At 44.8% G+C, this 23094-nt stretch overlaps 1 protein-coding gene across 9 annotated transcripts in view; it reads right to left on the reverse strand.

The window, feature by feature from the left end:
- The window catches only part of ANK3 (ankyrin 3), a 741327-nt gene that overhangs the window by 203572 nt on the left and 514661 nt on the right, over window positions 1-23094 (reverse strand). For all 9 annotated transcript variants that reach the window (XM_069101834.1, XM_069101837.1, XM_069101836.1 and 6 more), the window contains one exon: window positions 2073-2171. In XM_069101834.1, coding sequence (XP_068957935.1) covers window positions 2073-2171 — 99 coding nt within the window. The remainder of the gene's footprint in view (window positions 1-2072; window positions 2172-23094) is intronic.

Consider the following 23094-nt stretch of genomic DNA (forward strand, 5'->3'; position numbering starts at 1 on the left):
AAGAATGGAGAAATGGGTGATTTCTTTGATATAGATAGGAACACTCCCTTTGCCAATTAAGACTGGCACCTCCTTTACAATTTCTAGTCTTTGCCAGTTAGACTCGGGACACTGAGAGATAAGGTGACTTATTTAGGACCCTACAGTCAGTAAGTGACAGAAGAAGGACTTGAGCCCAGGTCTTTTTGACTCTGAGGACAGAGTTCCATCTGCCCTTTTCAAGCAAGTGGAAGATACAGAGAGAAAGAAAGGAATGGGCCCTGCTCTGAAGGGGACCTGAGATCTACACAGATGAGTGATCAGAATGTACCCATTCCTCTATTTGCACAGAGACTGCAGGCATGGCTCCTGCACACACTGCCAAACAGGGTGAAATGTTTGTTCATTTTACTGCACTGTCCCCCTCTTTCCTTTTGTTGGAAGAAGAGAAAGAGATATTTTGGGAAAAAACAATGTAAAAATGAAAAATACGAGGGAGAGAGGGAGAGAGAGGGGGGCAGGGGAAGAGGAACTGAAGGAAGGAGACAGTAGCAATAACTCAGCCCGGGTCAGGAAAGGGCAGCATTGGCATGAGGTATTATAAACAAGAATACTGATTTCACCTGTGTAGGGAACGCCCAGTGGAGAAAATTCCTCTCCCAATGCACATCAGCCCTGCTTTCCTGAAAATGCACTTGCGAATCGGTCTCCATAAATTCATTTGCTACATTTTGGCCAATGACTTGTTGATTAAGTCACCCCAGACGGTATTAAAGAGAAACCACTTTCCAACACCCTTTGAGCACTTACAGTTTTAGAGAGTTGCCTGAGAAAGACCAGCCTGCTTGCTGCCGCCATGTTTGATGGCTGCATTTCAAAAGAAGTAGAACCAGATGGTCCCTGATCCCATCTGTGCACATGGCTCCTGCATTTATGCCTTGTTCCTGCAAAGCTTCCTCTTGCCCACAAAATGCGGTTTTTGCCCCAAGTGGTCCTACAGCAGTGCGAGGGGAACCTGGCATTTGATTCTTGTCTTTTATTACTGCAGATGCCCTTCAAGTAATTGAGAATGAAGGCTGAATACCCTTCTTTTAAATACCACCTCCATGATGCCATCCTTATCCATTGGTGACTACTTTTCATCTAAGCAACACAAAAGGAATTCAGGAAAGCCTCTGGTCCCTCAGCATCATCAGTGTGCAGCCTGGGGACCAAATGGATGCCTGATTTTTTTAAGACCAGCTGAGTTCACAGAGGCCCATCACCAGCTTGGTCTCGGGGGGAATGTATTTTTTCAGCTACAGAAGCTAAGACCTTCCACTGAGGCTGTGATTTATGGCATACAGGAAGGACCAATTGAGGGAAACACAGATCCTTGAAATATGGATGCAGGAGGCCACAACGGAGGCCTCTTCCAACTCTGAGGTCCTGGGGTCCCTCAGGCTGCTCCAAAACCAAAGGAAAAGTCATTGGAAAAAGGTCCTGTGGGAAGAAGACTGGACTTGGAGTCTGAAGAGCTGGGCTCCAATCCACACTTTGCCATGTACCCCCTTTCTGACCTGGGGCTGTTTCCTTATTTATGAAATGGGGTTGATGTAGATGAGCTCTGGGGTCCCCTCTGGCTTTAGAGCTATGATTCTAAATATAGGAGAGTTATCCTGGTTTATGGAGGATACACCACAGGCCATATTTTGAAAAAATTAGAAATACCTTCTATTCATAGAGGACTTGATAGCTTACAAAATATTCTCTGTCCTCCAACAAAACTTCAAAACAGGGAATGAATTTTCCCCATTTTACCACTAAGGAAGTGGTAACTTGAGGAAGTCAGGTAGCTGACCGTAAGTGCTGAGGCTCAGGCTTAAACTCAGACCTGGCATCTCAAGCCCAGGGATTTCTTTAAAAAAGGTGAATTTAATTTTTCATCATGAACTTATCAAATACCAACAAAGACGAGCATTTGCGGTAAGCCCAGGATGGCAGAAGGTTTCTGCTGCTTCGCTTTTCCCCTGCTGGCCCACAGAAGATAACTGGGCCTTCATTCTCAGAGACACTCTCCCAAATGCACGCCCATCACAAAACGGCAGCCTTACCCTAGTTTTGGCGTCGATCTTTGCTCCTCGATCAAGCAGCAATTTCACCATGTTGGCATTTCCTCGTTTGGACGCGACGTGCAAGGGCGTGATGTCATTCTGTTGGAAACAGAAAAGGCACAGGGTTTTGGTCCTCACAGTTTAACAGGAGGATGCTGTTACAATTAGTATCAACCCCAGACATTGTTTTCCCCAGGAAGAGAAGGCAAGTGGATATGATGACATTTCCTTGGGACAGATGCCTATTTGGTTAGCCTCCATCAGAGGACTAGGGATGGATAAAGGAATGAAGGAGTGAGTGGGAGGGGGGCTAGTATTGTTCAGTGGAGACTCTGTTGCTGTTACTATTTGATCATTTCAGAAAACCCCATTTGGGGTTTTCTTGTCATAGGTATTGGAGCAGTTTGCCATTTCCTTCTCCAGCTCATTTTACAGAGGAAACTGAGGCAAACAGGGTGAAGTGACTTGTCCAGGGTCACACAGCTAGTAAGTATCTGAGACCTGATTGAACTCAGGTCCTCCTGACGCCAGGGCCGGTGCTCTATTTGCTGCACCACCTAGCCGCCCCTGAGGAATAGTGATTTTATGAGCATATTCAGAAATAGTTAAGTTCACCTTGGTTTTAGATTAGGATACCATAACAATTACATTTCCTCTCCTCAGATATGATACTTGGTCTTATCAGAGGATCATAAGATCACAGATTGATGGCTGGAATGCAGCACAGAGTTCTACTGTCTCACTTTACAGATGAAGAAACTGTGGCCCATAGAGACTCAGCATCTTGCCCAAGACCAAACAGGTAGCAAATTGCAAAGTCAGGATCTGAACTCAAGCCTTCCGGATCTAAACCCAACAGTTCTCCAATGGAGGTAGTACCAACAGAGGTAAAATCTGGAGGTAGAGTCAGTAATTATATCCCAATCACTAGATGCACCATGAAAGAGCAGGTAATATTGTTGGATTTTGAGTCTGGCATTCTGGAGGCCTCTGGTACCAAAGCAGACAGCTGTCAGAATGAAACGGATTCCCTGATCACTGTATGGTTAACTACTCTAAAGCCAATCCATCCCCCCAGGGTGCATGCATCTGCCATGCTCCAGCACCCCAACAGTGCTATGGTCTGGCCAGGCCTCGGATAGAGCCAGAGACATGTTCTGCACATCTCCCTCTGAGGCTCTGAGGCGGGCAGGGGACCAGCTACTGCAATGGGACAGGAACCAGCATCCATGAGGCAAACTGAGAGGAACGTGAGTGGGAGGGTGTCCTTGTGAAGTGACTAAATCTGTGGGCCCAGGCCTATGGGATATTTTCATATGAAGCTGCTGTTCCTTTGCCGAGTTAAGCATGATTTAGTTATCTTTATCCCAGAGGCTGATTTCAGGGAGAAGATATGCCAAAGCTTCAATGTGGTACTTTTCCACGTCAATACCTTATTCATGTGAATGATCACCTGTTCTGAGTGTGTGTATGTATATACATGTGTGCATGTATGTGAATAAGTGTGTATGTGTGCATGCATGTGTTTGTATGTATGTGTATATCTATATGTGTGCGCATGCATGAGAGGATGTATATGTGCATGTGTGTATGTGTGTGCATGAATGTGTATATATGAGTGTGTGTGAGTATATACATGCATATATGTATGTGTGCGAGTGTGTACTGTGAGTGTGTGCATGTGTGTGTATATTTGTATGTATATGTATGTGAGTGTGTGTGTGTATATCGATATGTGTGTGAGTGTATGTATATATGTGGGTGCATACATGTGTATATGAGTGTGTATATCTATATGTATGTGCATGGGTGTGAGTGTGTATGGATATGTGTGTGCATGTACATGTATGTGTGCATGTACGCATGTGCACATATGCGTGCATATTTGTATGTATATGGGTGTGTATATCGATGTGTGTGTGAGGATGTATATATGTGTGTGCATGTGTATATGTGTGCACGCATATGTGTATATGAGTGTGTATTCATGTGAGTGTGTGCATATATGTGTATATGAACATGTGAGTGTGTGTATGTATATGTGTGTGACAAAATGGGGATCAGCTTTCAAGCTCACATACGGCTCTATAATGTATAATAATACACTATGATTTTATTATTTTTCAAGTCTTTCCAAAAAGCCTTCATGTGATTGTCCTTTGGCTTCATTGTAACCCTTGCACAGTGTAATGAGGGCAGTGTTGGCCATGGAGTTCTGGGTCCTGTCTCTGTGCCCTTGGACACGGAAGCCTTCAGCTTCCTGGGCCTCACTTTTCTCATCTATAAAAGGAGTGGGGGGCACTGTGTGACCTCTGGGGTCCCTCCCAGCTCTAACATGGAATTCTGGGACCCTGTGGTTTTCTGAGCACACATTGTTTTCCTCAGAAAAAAGCTCCTTGAGGGCAGGGACTGTGTTTTTTTTTTTTAATATCTCCAGTGCTTCACACAGTCTGGCATATAATATTTTTGTCATTGTTCTTCAGTTATTTCAGTTGTATCCAGCTCTCCATGACCCCATATGGGGTTTTTGGGCAGAGATACTGGAGTGGTTTGCTTTTTCTTTATTTAGCTCATTTTACAGATGAGGAAACTGAAGCAAAGACAGTTAAGTGACTTGTCCAGGGTCACACAGTTAGGCTGGATTTGAACTCGGGTCTTCCCAGCTCCAGGCCCAGTACTTTGTGCACAGTGCTCCTACCTGGCCCAGGCATACAGTAAGTGCCCAGTAAATGCTTATTGAACTAATCTGATTCTATTGGGGGGGGGGTAAGGACTAGGCTTGATGATCGCTAAGGTCTCTCTCCCAGCTTTATAACCCTGATCTTATTATCCAATGATCCTCCCAGGTCTAAAATCCCATCCTTTGATCTTACAAAGTTCTTTGTTAGGTGTCTTGTCTAAAGCCAGTGAATGTCAGAGCTGGAACTATAATCCAAGTCTTTGGATTCCAGACCTAGTGTGGGGGTTGGAGTCAGGGAGACTCAGGTTCATATCTTGTATCTGACACTTGTTAGCTTTGCATCTTTGGGCAATTCACTTAACCTGTCTGAGCCTCAGTTTCCTCATCTGTATAAAAAAGGGGAGGGAGTTGAACTCTGTGATCTCTAAGGAGACTGAGGTCCAGAGCTTTAAAGGGACCCATGTCACACAGATGCTGACAAGAAAGTGGGGATTTGAACCCAGGTTACTGCCCCTACAGTCTGGCTTCCACCATGGTACCATGCAAGGGGTGGGGCAAGACCCCCACAGGCCTCCCTCAGGAAAGGACGTCAGGATTCTCTAAGGGCACTGTGGCCTTTGATCTCGGTGAGATCAGAGAGCCTTCCCTGGAATTTTCCAGATAATGACTCAGTTAAATAATCTACAGATTATATTCATCATGCTGGTGCTACATGATAATTCATTAACTTGCTTCACTGCTTGGAGCTATGGTAGCCATATTTTTTCTAGTGCTTTTTTTTCCCCTAGGTTTTTTCTTTCATTCTCTCTCTCTTTTTTTCTTTGTATCCTCAGGCTTAGCATAGGATAAGAGCTTAACAAATAAAGCCTAATTGATTGACATGTGCCAGGAGAAGGGAAGCTCCTTGAGGGTAGGGACTGTTTTCCCTTTTTTTTTTTATCTCTGGCACAAAGCCCACAGCTGCCATTCAGTAAATGCTTGGTAAATCCTCACTGATTGCTTTATTAGTGGGTATCTGTGCAGGTGCTTTATCTTCCTTCTGTATTCTAACAATTAATCATTGTCACACGGTCATTCCTGCCCTTAGCACAGTTCCTGGTATACAACCTCTGGTTAAAAAAAATGCCAGCTGATGAAATAACTGAGTCTATAACCCACTGTAGCAGCAAGCACCCCAAGCATCCTCAGGGTTTGCTGCCAGCACAGGTTTCTGGATCTGCTTGGATAAAGGAAAGCAACTCAAAATGGGTTAACAAGCTTACTTTAATCAGTCAGACATATATCGTTTACCTTGTTCAGGGGAAAAAGGTCAGCACCCTGAACTTCAAAGTACACAGACAGAATTATCAAGACAGAAACAGATCTAGTAGACAGATTTCAAACTGTCCAACCATTACATCCATACCCAGTCAACATCTTGGTTTTTCAAAGGGGGGGGGGCCCTCTGGACAACGGCTTCCCAGAATCCATATCAAATCACAGAACACTTCTCAAAGTGAGCCCCCAAAACAAAGCTACACATCAGGGCTTATATAACCTTCTTCTGGCTCAGAGAATGTAACAACCTTATTGACTCACTGGCCAATCAAGAAGTATCTACTGAAAAACAAGCCTCCCACCCCAGGCTCCAGGTGCACTTTAGCCTAGGGGCAGGGAAGATCTTTAAATTTGCATTCCCATTACACCCACAAAGATGAAAACAGAGGCATTTCCATTGAACTTATCACGAGTTACACACACCCCTATTCTACTTCCATATTAAATGACGTTAAATGGAGTTGAAGTTTTTGTCCTGGAAGATGTCTGGGAGAGGTTGCTTAGTGAACCAAAGTACCTGGAACCCTCCAGATGGGTCTTTTAATCTGCTCCATCATTAGGATTGCAATTAACATGAGCCTCCTAAATGGTGAATCCCAATGTTAAAAGTGGAGGGGGGGGCTGGTCTGCTTCCTGCCCCGCCCTCCAATTTACGTGTCACAACCTCCAAGGTTCATTCAAATGACCAAATATTAGGTCAAAGATCATTGTAATCATCATAAAAGGCTGAGCTATGAAGCTCAGATTTCTCTGAATTCTCTGTTCTCTGACATCGGGACCAAGTAAATAGAGATCGCAGTGGAAAATGGAGCGATGTCCAAAGCGTCGGCTGTTCCAACTCTAGCTAACTACTCAGAAATACATCTTTTAAAGAATGACTTTAATAGTCACAGAAATGGTGATTTTCTTATTGTACAAAACTGGAAAATCTTACGTTTTTGATACCCAAAGTAAAAGCTATTATGGAGCAAAGGGAAAAAGAAAAGGTTCTGGGAGATAGATTAGAGATGAGAATGTGGTGCACAGAAAATCACTCACTTGTTGGCTCGTGGTTATCAAACTTTTTAGCGTCAGGACCTTTTTCAGATTCTTAAAATTTACTGAGGACCCACCCTGAGAGGTTTTGTTTACGTGGCTTTTATCTCTCGACATTTACCATATTAAAATTAAATGCCTCAGTATGACTATAAAAATAGCTCTGACCTTGAGGACAACCCTAAATGTGTCTCAAGGGTCTCTGGCCAGGGCCAGCTCCGGCCTTCTCTAAAACTCCCTAATTCCAAAATCAAGTCTCCTTGGTCTCTCTATCGGCTTCGTTATCCTGTCCTAAATTTCTGTTCATTGGACCCTTGGCATATGAAAGGTGAAGCTCACAGGAAATTCCCAAGCTCACAGGAAATTCCCAAGCTCACAGGAAATTCCCAAGCTCACCGTGTTGCTTTGTTATCTTGCTCACCACCTTGGGGCCCAGGTGTATCCTTTAAAAAGAATCCAACCAATTAGTGCACTAAGAAGGTCCAAAAAGGGACCAAAATACCCAGTCCTTAAGTATTTAATTTAATCTCTTGGATCTTAATTTCTCACAAACGCAAATTAGGAGAGTGGACTGGATGGCCCTTTGAGGGTCCTCCCAGCTCTGGACCCAGGATCCTTTGGCCTGGGCTTGTTTTGCACACCAGATCTGCTGAGTTACCCTAGGAAGATTACTTCCCGATGCTGGCCCTGTTTGCTTAATTCTAAAGTGGGGAGCTGAATCTTTGAGGTCCCTTCTAGCTATAAAATCTGTGATAGTATGTCGTTTCAAATACAAGCGTGATGTGCACACACGCGTACACACATACATGTTGAGTTATGTTTTCTTTAACGTCAGTGTAATGAGATGATTCAGATTTTTACAAAAGTATAGGTTAATACTGCAACCAACAAGTTGCCATGTTCCTTCTTCCCCTAATTCTACAAGCTCTTATTAGGTGCCTACTATGTGTAACGCACTGTGCTAAATACCGAAGATGAAAAGACAGAAGGTGGAACCATCCCTGCCCTCAAGGAGCTTACATTCTACTGGAAGATATTAATGGTGAGTAAACACGAGGCAATTGGAGGGTCACAAAAGGGCAGCTTCAAAGCTCCAGGTACACCCCTGGAGGGGAGCGACACCTGTAGGTGGAGCAAGGAAGGCTTCCTGAAGGAGAAGGCACGGGAGTTAAGCCTGGAAGGATGAGGACGAGGATTTGGAGAAGTAGAGATGAAGAGGGCCGCGATCCCAGCTTGGGAGATGTCTCATAGACATGAGCACTGATGGAAGGTGGGATGGTGGCTTCTGGCAGCCGGGTGGTGGTCAGCATGGAGTCAGGAAGACCTCGCTAGCTGTGTGACTCTGTCTGGGCAAGCCTTTCAAAGCCTCAGTTTCCTCATCTGTAAAATGGGGATGATAATAGCATGGTGGTCGTGAGGGTCAAATGAGATAAGGCATATAAGGCATAGGAAGCCCTTTGCAGACGTCAAAGTGCTATATGAATGCTGGCCATTATTATTATTATTGCCTGTTAACGTGAAGTGTCATAAAGGGAGGCCTGGAGTCAGCCTGGGATTCAAACAGTCCGTGCTACACAGGAGGTACTGCACTAAGCGCTTGACAAAAATGATCTCATTTGATTCTTAAAACAATTCTGGGATGTTGGTGCGATTATTATCTCTGTATTACATATGAAGAAACTCAGGCAGGCCGGTCAAGTGACTTGTCCAGGGTCACACAGCTAGTAAGTGTCAGAGACTGGATTAGAATTCAGGTCTTCCTGACCTTAGGTCCAGCGCTCTGTGTGTTGTGGCATCCCCTACTGGCTAGGCTGGAATCACACTGTGCAGGGGTTTTCAAAGCTAGTGATTTCAACAGGGTCATAGATTTAAGAGTTAGAAAGAACCTTAGACATCACTGAGTCCAAACCCACCCCATTTTGCAGATGAGAAAACTGAAGCCAGGAAAAGTTAAATGCCTAGAAACATCCATCTAGTAACTTGTCTGAGGCAGGATCTGAACCCAGACCCCCTTGTCTCCAAGTCCAGCCATGTACACCAGGTAACACCGCCTCTCTCTGAGAAAGTTGGGAGTATGGACATACAGGCACACACACGTCCCTCCTCCTCCCAGCAGATTAAGCAGGTCTGACTCTTTGACACATCCTGCCCCCAGGAGCTGAAACTCGGATGTGGAGCCCCCAAAGGCAGCTGGGTGAGACACCCAGAAGGCCCAGGACCAAGCCCCCACCTGACCGTTTTCTTATTACAAGGAGTCTGCTCTTCCTCTCTGCCCTCCAGCCCCAAGAGATGCCTTTGCTGCACTGGCCCACAGGAGGTGGAGAGGAAGGGACATGGAACAGGATTTTTTTTTAATGCAAGATATACTTTTGAGGTTAATCTGTTTTATTAACTTTTTTCCATCACTTTTTTTTTCAAATTTCAATTGCATTTTATTTTCAGTTCCAAATTCCCTCCTTCCTTTACTCACAGAGAACAGAGTACAGAGCCCATTACAAATATGGACAGCCATGTAAAACAAACATCTGAATTAGCCGTGCATAGAACTGGACACAGACACCAGCTCTGCCTTTGTCTAGCTGTGTGGTCACAGGCAAATCCTTTCTTCAACCTGGCCTGAAAAATGGGGGAGCTGGATCACTCCTCTCTAAAGCCCCTGCAGTGGCTCACCCGCCAAGCATCTGCACACCTTGGCTCCTTGCACTAGCTGACACCATATACTGTTTCTAGAGCCCTGTGGCCATGCAGAGCACAGGGCCGGGCACAGGGCTCACATACTTGCTGATTGACTTAATCTCCCCCAAATTCTCAGTAACAGGGACTTCTCTCTGGGATGTGAGCAGCAGACACACTTGGGGAGCCTTGCTGAGTAAGATAAACCTGCCCTAAATGGTCCCAAGGCCTGGCTTTGGTCAATGTCTAAAGGTGAACTTTCAGAGCAGGGGCTCAGTCCAAGGCCTCTGAGGCTAAGTATCTTGGGAAGCAGGAAGAGAGAATCTGCTGCCCTTTGGGGAGGAGAGAGGAAGGAGCTGCTTCATATATTAAAACCTTATGGATGAGTCCAAAGTTGGTTCTTCCAGATAGCATGGGAAAGCGGATGAAGATGTAGCCTGGGATCCAGGTAGACCTCTGATCTTTCCTGGCTGTGTGACTCTGGGCAAGTCACCTGCCCTCTCAACCTTCTTGCCAAATATAGGACAATAGTTGCATGAGGTGCCCTGCACTGGTGGAGGGCGTTTCCCTATAGCCATGAAATCACAGGTGTAGGTCCTTAGTCACCCCCAGGAAAGCCCGGGCAGGTGAAGCTCCACCAGGCATCCTTTTCCTCTGGATTCCCCTGTGTCAGCAGGCAGCTCTGACCAGTTGGAAGACCAGAGCTAGGGATTCTGGAGTTGGCTAAGGACAGATTTTCTTTTTTTAACAGTCAGGTAATTGGGCAATACAGATCTCAGTGCCAACAATACTGGTACACCAGGCGTCCAAAGCAAAGGGTGCCGGTAACCTTACCTGACCTCCCTTGCATGGAGACCCTGCATCTGGGTCTGCAAAAATTAAAGCCTTTCTGTTTTAAAATTGGGCAGCTAGGTGTCACGATGGACATGGAGTTGGGAAAACTCATCTTCCTGAGTTCAAAGCTGGTCTCAGACCCTGTTTGCCTCAGTTCCCTCATCTGTAAAATAAGCTTCTTTGCCAGGAAAACCCCATATGGGGTCAGGAAGAGTCAGACACAAATAAGCCCATGGAACAACAGCATGAAAAATCAACAAATGGTAAAATAATCTCAAGCACATATTAGGTTTAAACAGATAATCCTAAAAGTGCTTGTTCTCACTAAGGTTCCAAATGTGGTCAGAACAAAAAAATGAGTTTGACTCCTGGCTTAGATACTCAGTAGTCATGGGGTCCTGGGCAAGTCACTTAACCTTTGTCTATCTTGGTTTCCTCATCTGAAAAATGGGGATAAAATAGCACCCCCCTCACAGGGGTGCTTCAAGATCAAGTGAGCTGATGTGGGGACAGAACTCTGGGAACCTTAACGCTGTGTGCCAAGGCTAGCCATCCCTGTTAGTATCACTGTTACTGCTTTTAGGACTGCCTCATTTTCCTCATCTGTAAAAGGGGAAATAATAATGCCTGCTGTGAAATAATAAAATATGATAGTGTCTAGAGGTGTGCTGTAAAATGTTTCACAACTGGCAGGGGGGGGGGGAAGTATGCACGCATACTTTTAAGTTTAATTTATATTATTAACTTTTTCCTAGTCTTGACAATGAGGAAAACAACAAACCAAGTCCTGATTTGTGTCTTTGGCTGATTTCTGAGGTGTAAATGCTACACTGAAAATTTTACAGTCATTCCCCTAGAGGGGAAAGCTGGCTACCCCTGATTGATCAGTAATTTTTTTTAAGCATTATATAAGGCTTTAAGGTTCCTAAGTGTCACATATATTACTTCATTTGATTTGCGCCACAGCGTAAAAGGTGGGTGCTATTATTAACGCCATTTTAGAGATGAGGAAACTGAGTCGGGGGGACAGCCCTGCCTGGTTTCACACAGCTGGCAAGTCTGCGGCAGGATTTGGACTCGGGTCTTCTTGACTTCAGCTCTGGTATACATACACGGCAGCATCAGTCACTACACCATCCCAGCCATGGGCAGGCTCTCCTTGATGAAGCCCTCACACTCGTGGAGATTGGGTTAGGAAGCTCTGCCCTTGTTTGTTGGGCTCGCAAGACAGAGTCTAGCTCAGTGCCAGCTAAAGGCTCCCTCATTAGGAGAATGTTTAAATGACCATTCTTCCTCCCTCCCGCCTGGCCTTTACCATAGGAGGCAAAATCTGACATCTTCAGGAAGGACGGGGAAGAGGCTTCTGGTTTCTCTAGGACAGACCTGGGTTAGAGCCCTGGAATCCCAATCCTGGCCCACCTGTTGGTGTTAAAATAACATGGGCTACGCAGATGATGTCTCAGGCAGTGCATCATTGAAAGTCCAAGTAGAGTTGAGTCAAAAAGCATCTATTAAGTGCCTGCTGATTGGATGGAGTCACATAAATGATCTAGTCATCGGGTCCAACTTCCCTAATGGAGCCAAGATGCTTTCTATGGCTTCCCTGACAGATCATGGGACCAGGGATCCAGATCTGAGAGTTTAGAGACCCTCAGGGTTCACTGGACAGCAGCTGGTCTGGAGTCAGGAAGACCTGAGTTCAAATCCAGACTCAGACTCTTACTAGCTGTGTGACCCTGGGCAAGTCATGTCATCTCTCAGCCTCAGTTACCTCATCTCTAAAATGGGGATGACAACAGCACAGATGAGGGAAGATAATAGCCTCTTGGCAGTATCAGAGGATCAACCTTAAAATGCGACAGAAATAACAGGTCTTGTTATGAATATTACTCTTGGCTTCTGTCTCTCCTTCACACTGTCGGATTAATTTTCCTCTAACATTCCATTTCATCACAGGGCACTAGGTCTGAAGTCAGAGGACCTGGGCTCGAGTTCCACCTGTGACACATACCTAAGTGACCTGGGCAAGTCATTTAACCTCGGTGGGCCTCAGTTTCCTTGCCTGTAAAATGAAGAGGTTGGACTCGGTGGCTGTGAAGTCCCTTTCAGCCTGTGTCTCTGATGCTGCGATGATTCGTCTCCTTTGTTTAGCTGCTTCCTGCCCAGATGAGCTTCAGACGTGCCCACCAGAGTCGACTTCACCACCTTCCCCTGCCCTGCCCTTCCCAACACCAGTGCTTTGGTCTGGTCAGGCCAGCTGGGCTTCTAACAACACGTCTTTAGAGCTCAGCCCATGGTCAAACACCAACGCCCTGGCTCCCTTCCTGGGCTCTTGTCCGGGCTTGGGGGAATCAGTCTATCAATCAAGCCACATTTATTAAGGCTTTAGTACACATGCACTGAGGTCCCAGAGACATCTATTTATTGGTGTTTTCTTTCTACTTGTTGGTTTGTCTATCTATCGAATCCCTCTATCTTATCATCTATCTATCTATCTGTCTGTCTGTCTGTCTGTCTGTCTGTCTATATCCACCTATTTAATCATCCATCTATCCATTCCTCTGTCTGTCTACCTACCTAATTATCTATCTATCTAATCATCCATTCATTTACTTATTTATTCATTCATTCCCAAAGGAAGTCAGTTGAGCCCTAAAGAAGCTTACCTGGGGGAGACAACAGTGATTGTTGGGGACAGGGACTAAGGGGAGGCCCTCTGCTTGTTGACTGGGAGCTCCATGAGGGCAGGGGCTGTCTTTTGCCTTTGTTTATATCTCCCACCTATTGTGTATTAAGCCAGGAAAAGTGGGCTGGAGCCAGACTGTGAAAGGCTTCAAATCCACATATGAAAATCAGCATGGAGAGGGATTTTTCATCCCCTAGGGTGCTCCCTTCCTCCCCAAACTCCACTTAAAAGGCAGCTAGGGGATGCCACAGAGCCCAGAGAACGGGGCCTGGACTTCAAATGTGACCTCAGATACTTACTAGCTGTGTGACCCTGGACAAGTCTCTTAACCTCTGCTTGCCTCAGTTTCCTGAACTGTAAAATGGGACTGTTGTGAGGAACAAATGAGATGATAATTGAAAAGCGCTTAGCACATGCAGTTGCCTGGCACATAGTAGGTGTTTTTTAACAAATGCTGGTTCCCCTTTTTCCTCCCCTTAAAGTGCTTCATCATCATCATCATCATCACCACCACCACCATCACCATGGTTGCTTCTCCTATAGGCACATGCTCTCCTGTTTAAGTCAGCTTTGTCTCCATCCTTCCTACAGATTTCCTAAAGCATCATGGAAAGGTTTATAGCTGAAATGGGCCTTAGAGCTTACCTAGCTCAATGCCCTCATTTAAAAGATGAGAAAAAGGAGGAAGGGACTCTGGTGGATGAATTGGGATTTGAACCCAGGGCCCTTTGACTTGGAGACATGGAGAGGAAGCAGGTTCCAGTTGGGAAGGCGGGACCCTAGAACATGTAAGCACAAATGATGGTGTCTATGTGATGGTCACATGTGCCCAGACAGGTGCCAACGTGCAAGGAGGGGGGAGTTTGAGTTCAGAGCCCTGCCAAGTCCTCAGCCCTGTCTTCTCTTATTTGTGAAAATGAGATATTTACTGCTGAGAAATACTTTCTTTTCTTAAAATAAAAGGTTAAAGAAACAACCCCACATTAATAGAACATTAGAAATAGAATTTCTAAATAGTATTTATTCAGGTCAACTAAATGTATAGTTTCCACTACAAAGGTTATAGAGAGACCCAGAACTGAGCTATTCACATATTCAAAAAGCAGAGAAAAGAGAAAACCACAATCTTAAATTTCTTTTTTTTTTGGAGGGGGGATTGGAGGTTGATGATAAATGGATGGCTAGTATTATTTCTAGTTCTTAATAAAACTATATTAGTGTTGCCTGGGAGAGGAATCCCCTCCCATCCAGCTACCTTCCCCCAGATGGGGGGTGGTGGGTGGGTGCCCGAAGGGAATTCAATGAAACCCTTTACCCAGTGAAACAAAAAGCTAATGACCTTATAAAGAAATTTCCCCATCTCCCAAACAAGATTCTCCAGCATTTGTTTAATCTAGAACAATGGTTCTTAAAATGTGATCTGGATTCTTCTGAGGACCCCCAAGACTGACTTAGGGGTCTAATAAGATACTAAAAATATTTTTTTATAAAATAAATACCAAGATGTCTTAATTTTAATATAGTAAATATCAATACAACCACATAAAGCTCTTGATGGTTGGGGGGGGTCCTCAATAATTTTTAAGAGTATAAAGAGGCCTTGAGACCAAAAAGCTTGAGACCTGCTGGTCTAGAATCCATTAATCAACAAGTGTCTGTGACGGATGTGCCAAGACCAGGTGTGGACAAATACACAAATGGGAGAGTCTCTTTTTCAGAACCCAAACCATCAACGTGACAGAGTGAAGAGACCTGGAAGTTCTGGGTTCAGATCCTACATCTGAACCATAGTGGCTGTGTGATCCTGGGCAAAGCACAGCCTCTAAGTGCCCCCAGACAACACTACAGGCCTCTAAGTCATGGGGCATTGGTCCGCCTGCCTGCTGATGGTTCCCTCTGCCCAGGAAATAGCAGATTATCACATACGGAATTTTCCAATGCTAGTTTGGTTGGACTGGTTTTTCTCTCTCTTTTTAAATCTTGCCACAAAGGTTGGATGCACTGGGAAATGCAGATCATGTGATAACTAAAGACATAGATAAACTTATTATAAAAAATTAGAGCTTCCCCAGATTGGGAAGGATGGCCCCCAAAAAAGGCAGTTGAACTCTCTCTCGATGGGGTCTTCAGAGAGCGGCAGCATGGGCAATGTTAGGTGTCACTGAGAAGAGATTCCAGGCCATGTATGGGTCAGACTAGGTGATCCTTCTAACTCTGGAAGTCTGGGATTCTGGCAAACCATGTCCATATGCTTTACCTTCACCTTACACATCTGGTCTGACTCTCAAATTTCTATGTCCTACCTGGAGGCCTTAATTAAATTCTTTTTCAAGAGTCTACAAATTGCCAGGGCATTGAAATCTTTGAAGAAAAATTAAAGTCTGTTACTGATTTAAAGGGAAGAAACAATTCTGTTTAATGAAGAAAAAATATTGATTTTCCTCTAAAGAAAATATTTTCTCAAGAGAAAGGCAGTGTTGGGTTAGTCTGAAGAACACTGCATTTGGAGTTAGGAGGCCTGGGTTGGAAGGCCAGTTGGGATACTCCCTGGGCATCAAGGTAGATAGATCTGTGGGAGCCATTGGATGGCTGGGCCTCATTTTCCTCTTCTGCAGAAGGGGGACATTAATGGTTTCACTGCTTGCTTCATAGACTTGTGGAAAGAGAGCTCTTTGTGGATCTTAAAATGCTCTAGAAATTTGGATATTATTGATTATTCCTCTTGGGGCTCAGGAGAGAGATTTTAAGCTGCCACCATCTACCCCCCCCCCCAATCGAATTCTCTGAAGTAATAGGATTGGAGAATTTAGAAGTGGTAGGAACTTGGAGACCACCTAGGTACTTGCTTGTGTTTTTTTTAATTGAAATGTTTTAAGTTAAAAAATTAATTTTCAACAGAACCACCAACTAAACTTGCTTAATAATTACAATTAAATTAATTAACTTTGATTTGTAAAGTATAAACATTTTTTGGCTACTTTATCTGAATCTCCATCATAATTTTTGTCTGTCTACTCATTCTCATTCAGGTCAGTGCATATTTTGTCTGGGTCTGTCTTTATTTAGGTACATACACACACACACACACACACAGAAACAGACCCAGACCTCTCCTGATTTAGGATCTCCCATTCTTCCCATGATACCAGGTTGAGTCTCTGAGCCTCCCAGGTTGTCCCGCTCCATAAAAGGACAGGATTTTTAGCTGAGTGACCTTCATGACTATTTAGTCCAACCCTTTTGTTTTACAGATGAGGAAACTGAGGCCCAGAGAGTGGAAAGAATGTGTGCTGGCTCACACTGCTAGCAGCATTCTTTCTAGGGTTTTACAGACAGAGGCCAGAAGTAAAAACAGAATGGCCAGAGAACGCTCAGTCCTTCCCCTAGAATGGAAGATGTCACCAAAGAGAGAGGCCAAGGTCCAGGGCCAGCACCAGGTTCTGGTAGCTTTTTCCCCCTTGCTGTCCCAGCTACTTTCTAACGAATGGGGAGAGGACAATGTTTAGTGAAGAAAGTCTCAAGCCAGCCAAATGTTAATCTATTGACTTTAACCTTATTGGTTAAGCCTTTCCTAGTGGCCAAACAACGCAACAGCAGCTCTCACTGATGGTCATTTTAAGGTTTGCCATGTGTTTTACATATGTTTATTAAATTAATTAAATGATTTCATTTAATTAATTAATTTGAGAGGTTTCCTCATTTTACTTGACCCATTCAACTAGTAAGTGTCCAAGGCAGGATTTGAACTTTGTTCTTGCTGATTCCAAGGTCTATACTCTCCACCCCACCACCCAAGTGTGTCTAAGCATTCTCCAGCCTTTGCTTATTCTAGAATAGATCAATCAATAAGCATGTATAAGGCCCTACTACGTGTCAGGCACCATGCTAAGCATTTGGGAAGCAAAGACAAAAGATTGTCTTTTCCTTTTTAAAGAATGTAGCTGGTCAATGTGTGTGGTGGCTAGACCCAGCCTCTGAGGCATGATCCATGCTGGCTGTGTGACCCTGGACAAGTCCCTCACACTCTCAGTGCTATGACAAACTCTTTCCTAAGTTATACAGAGAAGGTGTTGTCCACCATGGGAAGGGGCTTCCTGATAGTGAGTTCCAAGTACTTCTCACAGGCTGGGACAAAAAGCGATAAAAACAACAATTATTATTATAATTAATGATGATAATTACTACAATAATAACAGCAATAATTATTGTCATAATTAATAATAGCAACAATCATTGTGATTTTTATTATCATTACTATAGTGTTGTTATTATAAAACTGTGCTTTACAGGAACAATATCAGTGATAAAGCATGGGCTTCTCTGACTCTGACTGCCTGATTTTTGTCTCTGGAGCCCCAGGGCTTGATATAGAATCATCACTTAATGCAGGCTCGCTGGGTTTGGTTCTTTCTGCGGCAGCCAGAGTGATAACTGGCTACATGGAGATGGGGAGCGGACATGCTCTGAAGGCTCCACTGTCCCCTTTGGGGGTTATTTGAACCCGGATAATGAGGAAAGCTGAGGCTGCGGAAAGCAGTGATAGAAGGGGTGTGTGTGCGTGCATGTGTGTGTGCGTGTGAATGTGTGTGCGTGTGTGTGTGCATGTGAATGTGTGTGCGTGCAAATGAGTGTGCATGTGTGTGCATGTGAGTGTGTGTGCATGTGAATGTGTGTGCGTGCGTGTGTGTGCATGTGAATGTGTGTGCGTGTGTGTGTGCGTGTGAATGTGTGTGCGTGTGCGTGTGTGTGTGAAGGTTCCATGGGCTATTTCATATTTTACATGAGATGCTGGGAAATCTCGCACCAGCTGCCTTCTGACAGCAAGGGGCTGGAGAGAGCCACATGTATTTTTGGACATGGACATGGTGGAAATTCGTTTGCTGAATGATGCATATTTGTTACATGGGTTGGTTTTATTTTTAACAAATTAGATTAAGAAAATGCAGGTGGGCAGGTACATATGGCAGAAGAACTGACCCCACCCATGCACCTGGATGTAATCATCACACCTCCACCTCCTGGGATCCCCGTTACTCTGGGATCACCTGGAAGGAGCTCCACAGCCCAGGAGGCTTCTTGGGCTGCCCTCGTTTTCTGGCCGGGCTCTGCTTGGTCAGTGCACACCCACGGCCCTCAGGGGATGATGGGTGAGCTGTGCTCCCTTCTCCTCCCTCACCCCACCACTGTACCCAGCAGGCAGCTGTGGGCTCTGAGTAACAACCTCAGCCTGCGGTGGGGCCACCGGCTGACATCACCCAGACAGGATTTCTGTGGTGACTCAGTGCTAAGCAAGGTCAGCCAGAGCATGGGAACCAACCCCAGGCTCTGGGCAGGGCCCTGCAGGGCAGCCACGCACATGGTGACTCTAATCGACTACTTTAATGGGCGCGCAGGATCCCAGACTGGGCTGCTGGGATTTGGAGACTGTCCCTTGCAGAAGGCTGCTGAAGAATCCCAACGGCTGCCCTCTGATATGTCCGTGTTCTCTTCCCCCATTAGAAAGTCAGCTCTCTGAAGGCATGTGCTAGCTAATTTTTATCTTTGTATATGTGTGTGTATTAGCATCCCTTTGAATGGTGCCAGGTATACAGTTAGGGCTTACTAAATGCTTGTGGATGGATTTGATTGATTAAATAACAGTGTCTGTCTAGCTGGAATGTTCTCCAAAGCTTGGGCACATACTGTCCCTTGGGCCTGGAGTGTGGAAAGCATTCTGTTCATATTTGGATCTCAGGTTTCCTCCAGTGCCCAGGACAAGGGGTATTTTTCTGTGAAGCCTCTCCCACTTCCCTCAAGCTGCTAGTTAGAGCCTAGACAGACTCTCTTCCTCCAAACAGCCTTGCTTTATCTTAGATGCATCTACAGGTGTAAAGAGTGTCCTCACCAATTGACTGTAAGCTGTTGAGGGACAGAGACTGTCTCACTTTTGTCTCTGTGTCCCTAGCACCAAGCACACTGACTGGCTCAAATGACTGATTGTAAGGATACTAAAGTTCATCCAGTCCAATGCCTTCGTTTCATATTTGGGAAAACTGAGGTCTACAAAGGGCAAAAGGCAAACCCAAGGGAGTCTCTTCAAACTTTTCCTGATGGGTATCTATTAATTTGGGGACATTCTTGAAAAAGCTAAGAATTAGGAAATGGCAATGAAGGGGGTAATAAGGGATCCCTTCTTAGAAAAATACCCCACCTCTGGTTTAGCATGTCAATTTTTTTTAGAGATGTGTCACCAACCAAGCTTGCCAAGTCATGGGCAGAAAAATGAAGCAAGGGGCTTAGAGGGGTCCCCTATGGGGAAGGCCTCCCAGTTAGTATCTTTCACCAGCCTGCTAAGCAGGGATATTCATGCTGTCAAAATCTCACTCCTTCACACTAAATCAGGCTGTTCTTTATTACTGAAAAGTTTGAATTAAAGAATTGGGCAGCTAGCTGGTGCAGTGCATAGAGCACTGTGCCTGGAGTCATGAGGACCTGGATTCAAATCCCACCTCCAGTACTTAGTAGCTGGATCCTGGGCAAGTGACTCTAATCTAATCCTTAGTAGTGTGATCCTGGGCAAGTAACTTAACTCTATTTGCCTCAGTTTCCCCATCTGCAAAATGGGGAGGTAGTACGAGGGGTTGAATTCTAAGGACCCTTCGAGTTCTAAATCTATGAAGGTAAAATCTGACAAATAAAGAGTCCAACAGTTTCAGTCTTTGGTGATTACATCGATCATTTTTATCTGTATCTTAGAATCCATGGTCTCCTTCAGAATTCAGCTCAGATGCCGCTCCCTACATGAGGTCTTTCTTGTGACCCCTCCCCCTGCCTTGTAAGGCCCTCCCCTTACCCTGAAACCACCTGAGTTTCTGTTGTGCATTTTACAGGTGGAAGTATTTCCCACAATTGAATGGAAGCTCCTGGAGAGCAAAGGACAGTTTCATTTTTGTCTCTGTCCCAAGCACCTGGTGCATAGTAGGCCCTTATAAATGATGACTGATTGAGCCAAATCATTCTGGGTGAAAGGGCCTGACAATAAACTGTCCTCTTAACTGTTTTAATGACCATCAAAATCTTGGCACTTTCAGTTATTTCGTTAGGTCCTTTTTATATTGTAGAGGTGAATGGTGACCATTTATGACCAGAGCAGCCAGGAGTTAGCAAGCCATGACCACGGAGGAGGTGGTATGGCACAGTGGCCACAGAGCAAGACTGGAAAGCCTGAAAAGCCTGCATTTAAGTCCCCCTTCCAACATATCCTGACTGTGTGACCCTGAGTGGGTCACTTACCTCTGTGTGTTCTAGGTAACTAGCTCTCCCAGGGTCTAAACAGTTGAGCAGGTACTGACCTGCACTGGTAGAGGGAGTTTCCTCTCCAGGGAGTTGGTTGTATCAATGAAATTATAAATTTAATCTCTATCACAATCCCTTACTATTACTTCAAATTATGTTTTAAAAGAGGAGAAAAAATAAGAAATGAACATCTGCTTCATTATCAAGACTTCCCTTTTGAAGGAATATAAGAAAGCTTAGGCTTCCTTGCTCATTAGAAATATCAAACTAGGTGATGGACTTTATTTAGACGTGCTTATTCATGGGAATTAGAGATGGTGAGAGAGATCTCAGAACCCACTAGTTCAAACCCCTCATTTTGCAGGTGAAGAAATTGGGACTCAGGGAGGGAAGGAAAGACTTGGTCCAAGTCATAGAGGTAGCAAGCATCAAAAGCAGGAGCAGGTCTGAGGTCCTGGGACCAGCCTCTCCTCACTCCATGGTACCATGCTGCCTCCTAATTCTGTGAGAAAATATAAACCCCAAGTCAGAAGCCCTCTGGCCCCTTCCTCCCCATACAGGACCATGAGGGTGTTTGCTGCTCCCAGGAATCAAGCTTGGGGAGGGTGCTGGCAGTGAGATCAGAGAACAGGGACTCTCATTCTTGTGCATTTTCTCCAGGACTTAGGACAGTGCCCAGCACAAAGCAGTAAGTATTTAATAAATGCTTGTTGAATTCCATCAAAACTGTCCTTAGCAGTCATTAATTTCAAAGCCATCTATGACTTCTAAGAGGGGAGGAAAACAGATATCTGAAGAGTCTGGGAAAGAGTCCTTTGGAGGAGAAAGAGCTGCAAGTGACCATGGTTTCTGCAACTTTCACTGATTCCTCTCAATTCTGGCCTCTACGACTAAGGACATTGTCTAATAATGCCTCTTCATGGCTAATAATAGCTAACATTCTTATTTTTTTTTTTTGCTTTTTGGAAGGGGAGGAAGGGCAGTTGGGGTTAAGTGACTTGCCCAAGGTGACATGGCTAGTAAGTGTGTCAAGTGTTTGAGGCCGGATTTGAACTCAGGTCCTCCTGACTCCAGGACCAGTGCTCTATTCACTGCGCCACCTAGCCATCCCTAGCTAACATTTTTAAAACACCTACTATGTGCCAGGCAAGAGCTTTACAAATACAATATCACTTGGCCCTCACACTAACCTTTCACAGTAGGTGCTATTATAGTCATTTTACATTTGAGGAAACTGAGGCAGACAGATAGCTCTGTGAATACTTGAAGAACACTTTCATATCTCCTCTATGTCTTCTTTTCTCCAGGCTAACCCTCCTTTATTCCATCAGCTAACTTGACATCCAGGCCATGTTCTGGTCTGATTGTCCTCCGTTCTCCAACATATCATTGTTCTGGAAATGTAGCACTTAGGACCTAATATGAAATTCCAGATGTGGTCTGAACAGGCCAAAATACAGGCAGGAAAAGCTCCTCTCCTTGATCCTGGAAGCTGCACCTCTAGGAACACAGTTTACATTCCTATGACGTTTTTTGGACTGACATAGCATACTGTTGACTCACTGGATAGATTATAAAAATCTCCAGCTTCTTTTCTTTTGTGGCTGGTAGCTGGATTACAGGATCAGACTATCCCAGATTTACCATTGAAAGAGTCCTTAGAAACTTCCTGGTCCAACTAATTTCATTTTACAGATGAGGAAACCAAGGCCCAGAGATGTTGAATGACTTTCCCATGGTCACCAAGCTAGTAAATGTCAAAGGTGAACCCAGGATTTGCTGACTCCAAGTCCAGTGCATTATTAATATTTCCTACCCCATGCTTCCTTTCACCCTTTCCTGAGCTGGAGAGGAAAGAGAGAAGGAAGTGCCCCACCAGAGCTGTGGTAGGGAGGAAATGTGTACCCTATAACACCCCAGGACCTCCCACATCATTCCTACCCCTGGGAATGAAGTATTTGACAAAGTAGCTTTTAGAACTCCCCACCAAGGGCTATCTCTTTTAGCTGAGCAGCTACTGAATTGAAAATTCAAAATAATTGGCTAGATTGCCACTTGGCCCTGGGATTTCTCTCTCCAAGAATATGAATTTGCTCTTGTTAAGCCTTTTGATTTGCTTCTTACAAAACCTTTTAGACAGTGGAGGTAAAAACATTCATTTTTGGTTTCTACACTTGGAATACTCATTGTAAAACTTACTCATACTCAAATCTGCAAGGTCAACAGACTGTGGCCTGCCAGCTCAATACATGTCAGCAGCTTAATATGGCAGCCAAGAATGCTAATGCAGTTGCCTCCTCCATTGCCATTGTATTTTGCCTGGTCAGACCACATGTAGAATGCTGTCTTCAGACCTGCTTGCCACATTTTAGGAAAGGCACTGAAAGGCCAGGGAGAACCTGAGGAGAACAGCCAACATGGCAAACAGTCCTGCAATGTTTGCTAAATAAAGACTCCTTGAAGGGACTGGGGAAGAAAGACCAGGGAAGGAATGGGGACGTGCTTCTGCCTTCAAGGACTGG

Source organism: Petaurus breviceps, unplaced genomic scaffold, assembly GCF_028583685.1.
Source record: "Petaurus breviceps papuanus isolate PSGF00001 unplaced genomic scaffold, PetGlider_PUasm1.0 490, whole genome shotgun sequence".
In the NCBI taxonomy this organism is placed as follows: domain Eukaryota; kingdom Metazoa; phylum Chordata; class Mammalia; order Diprotodontia; family Petauridae; genus Petaurus; species Petaurus breviceps.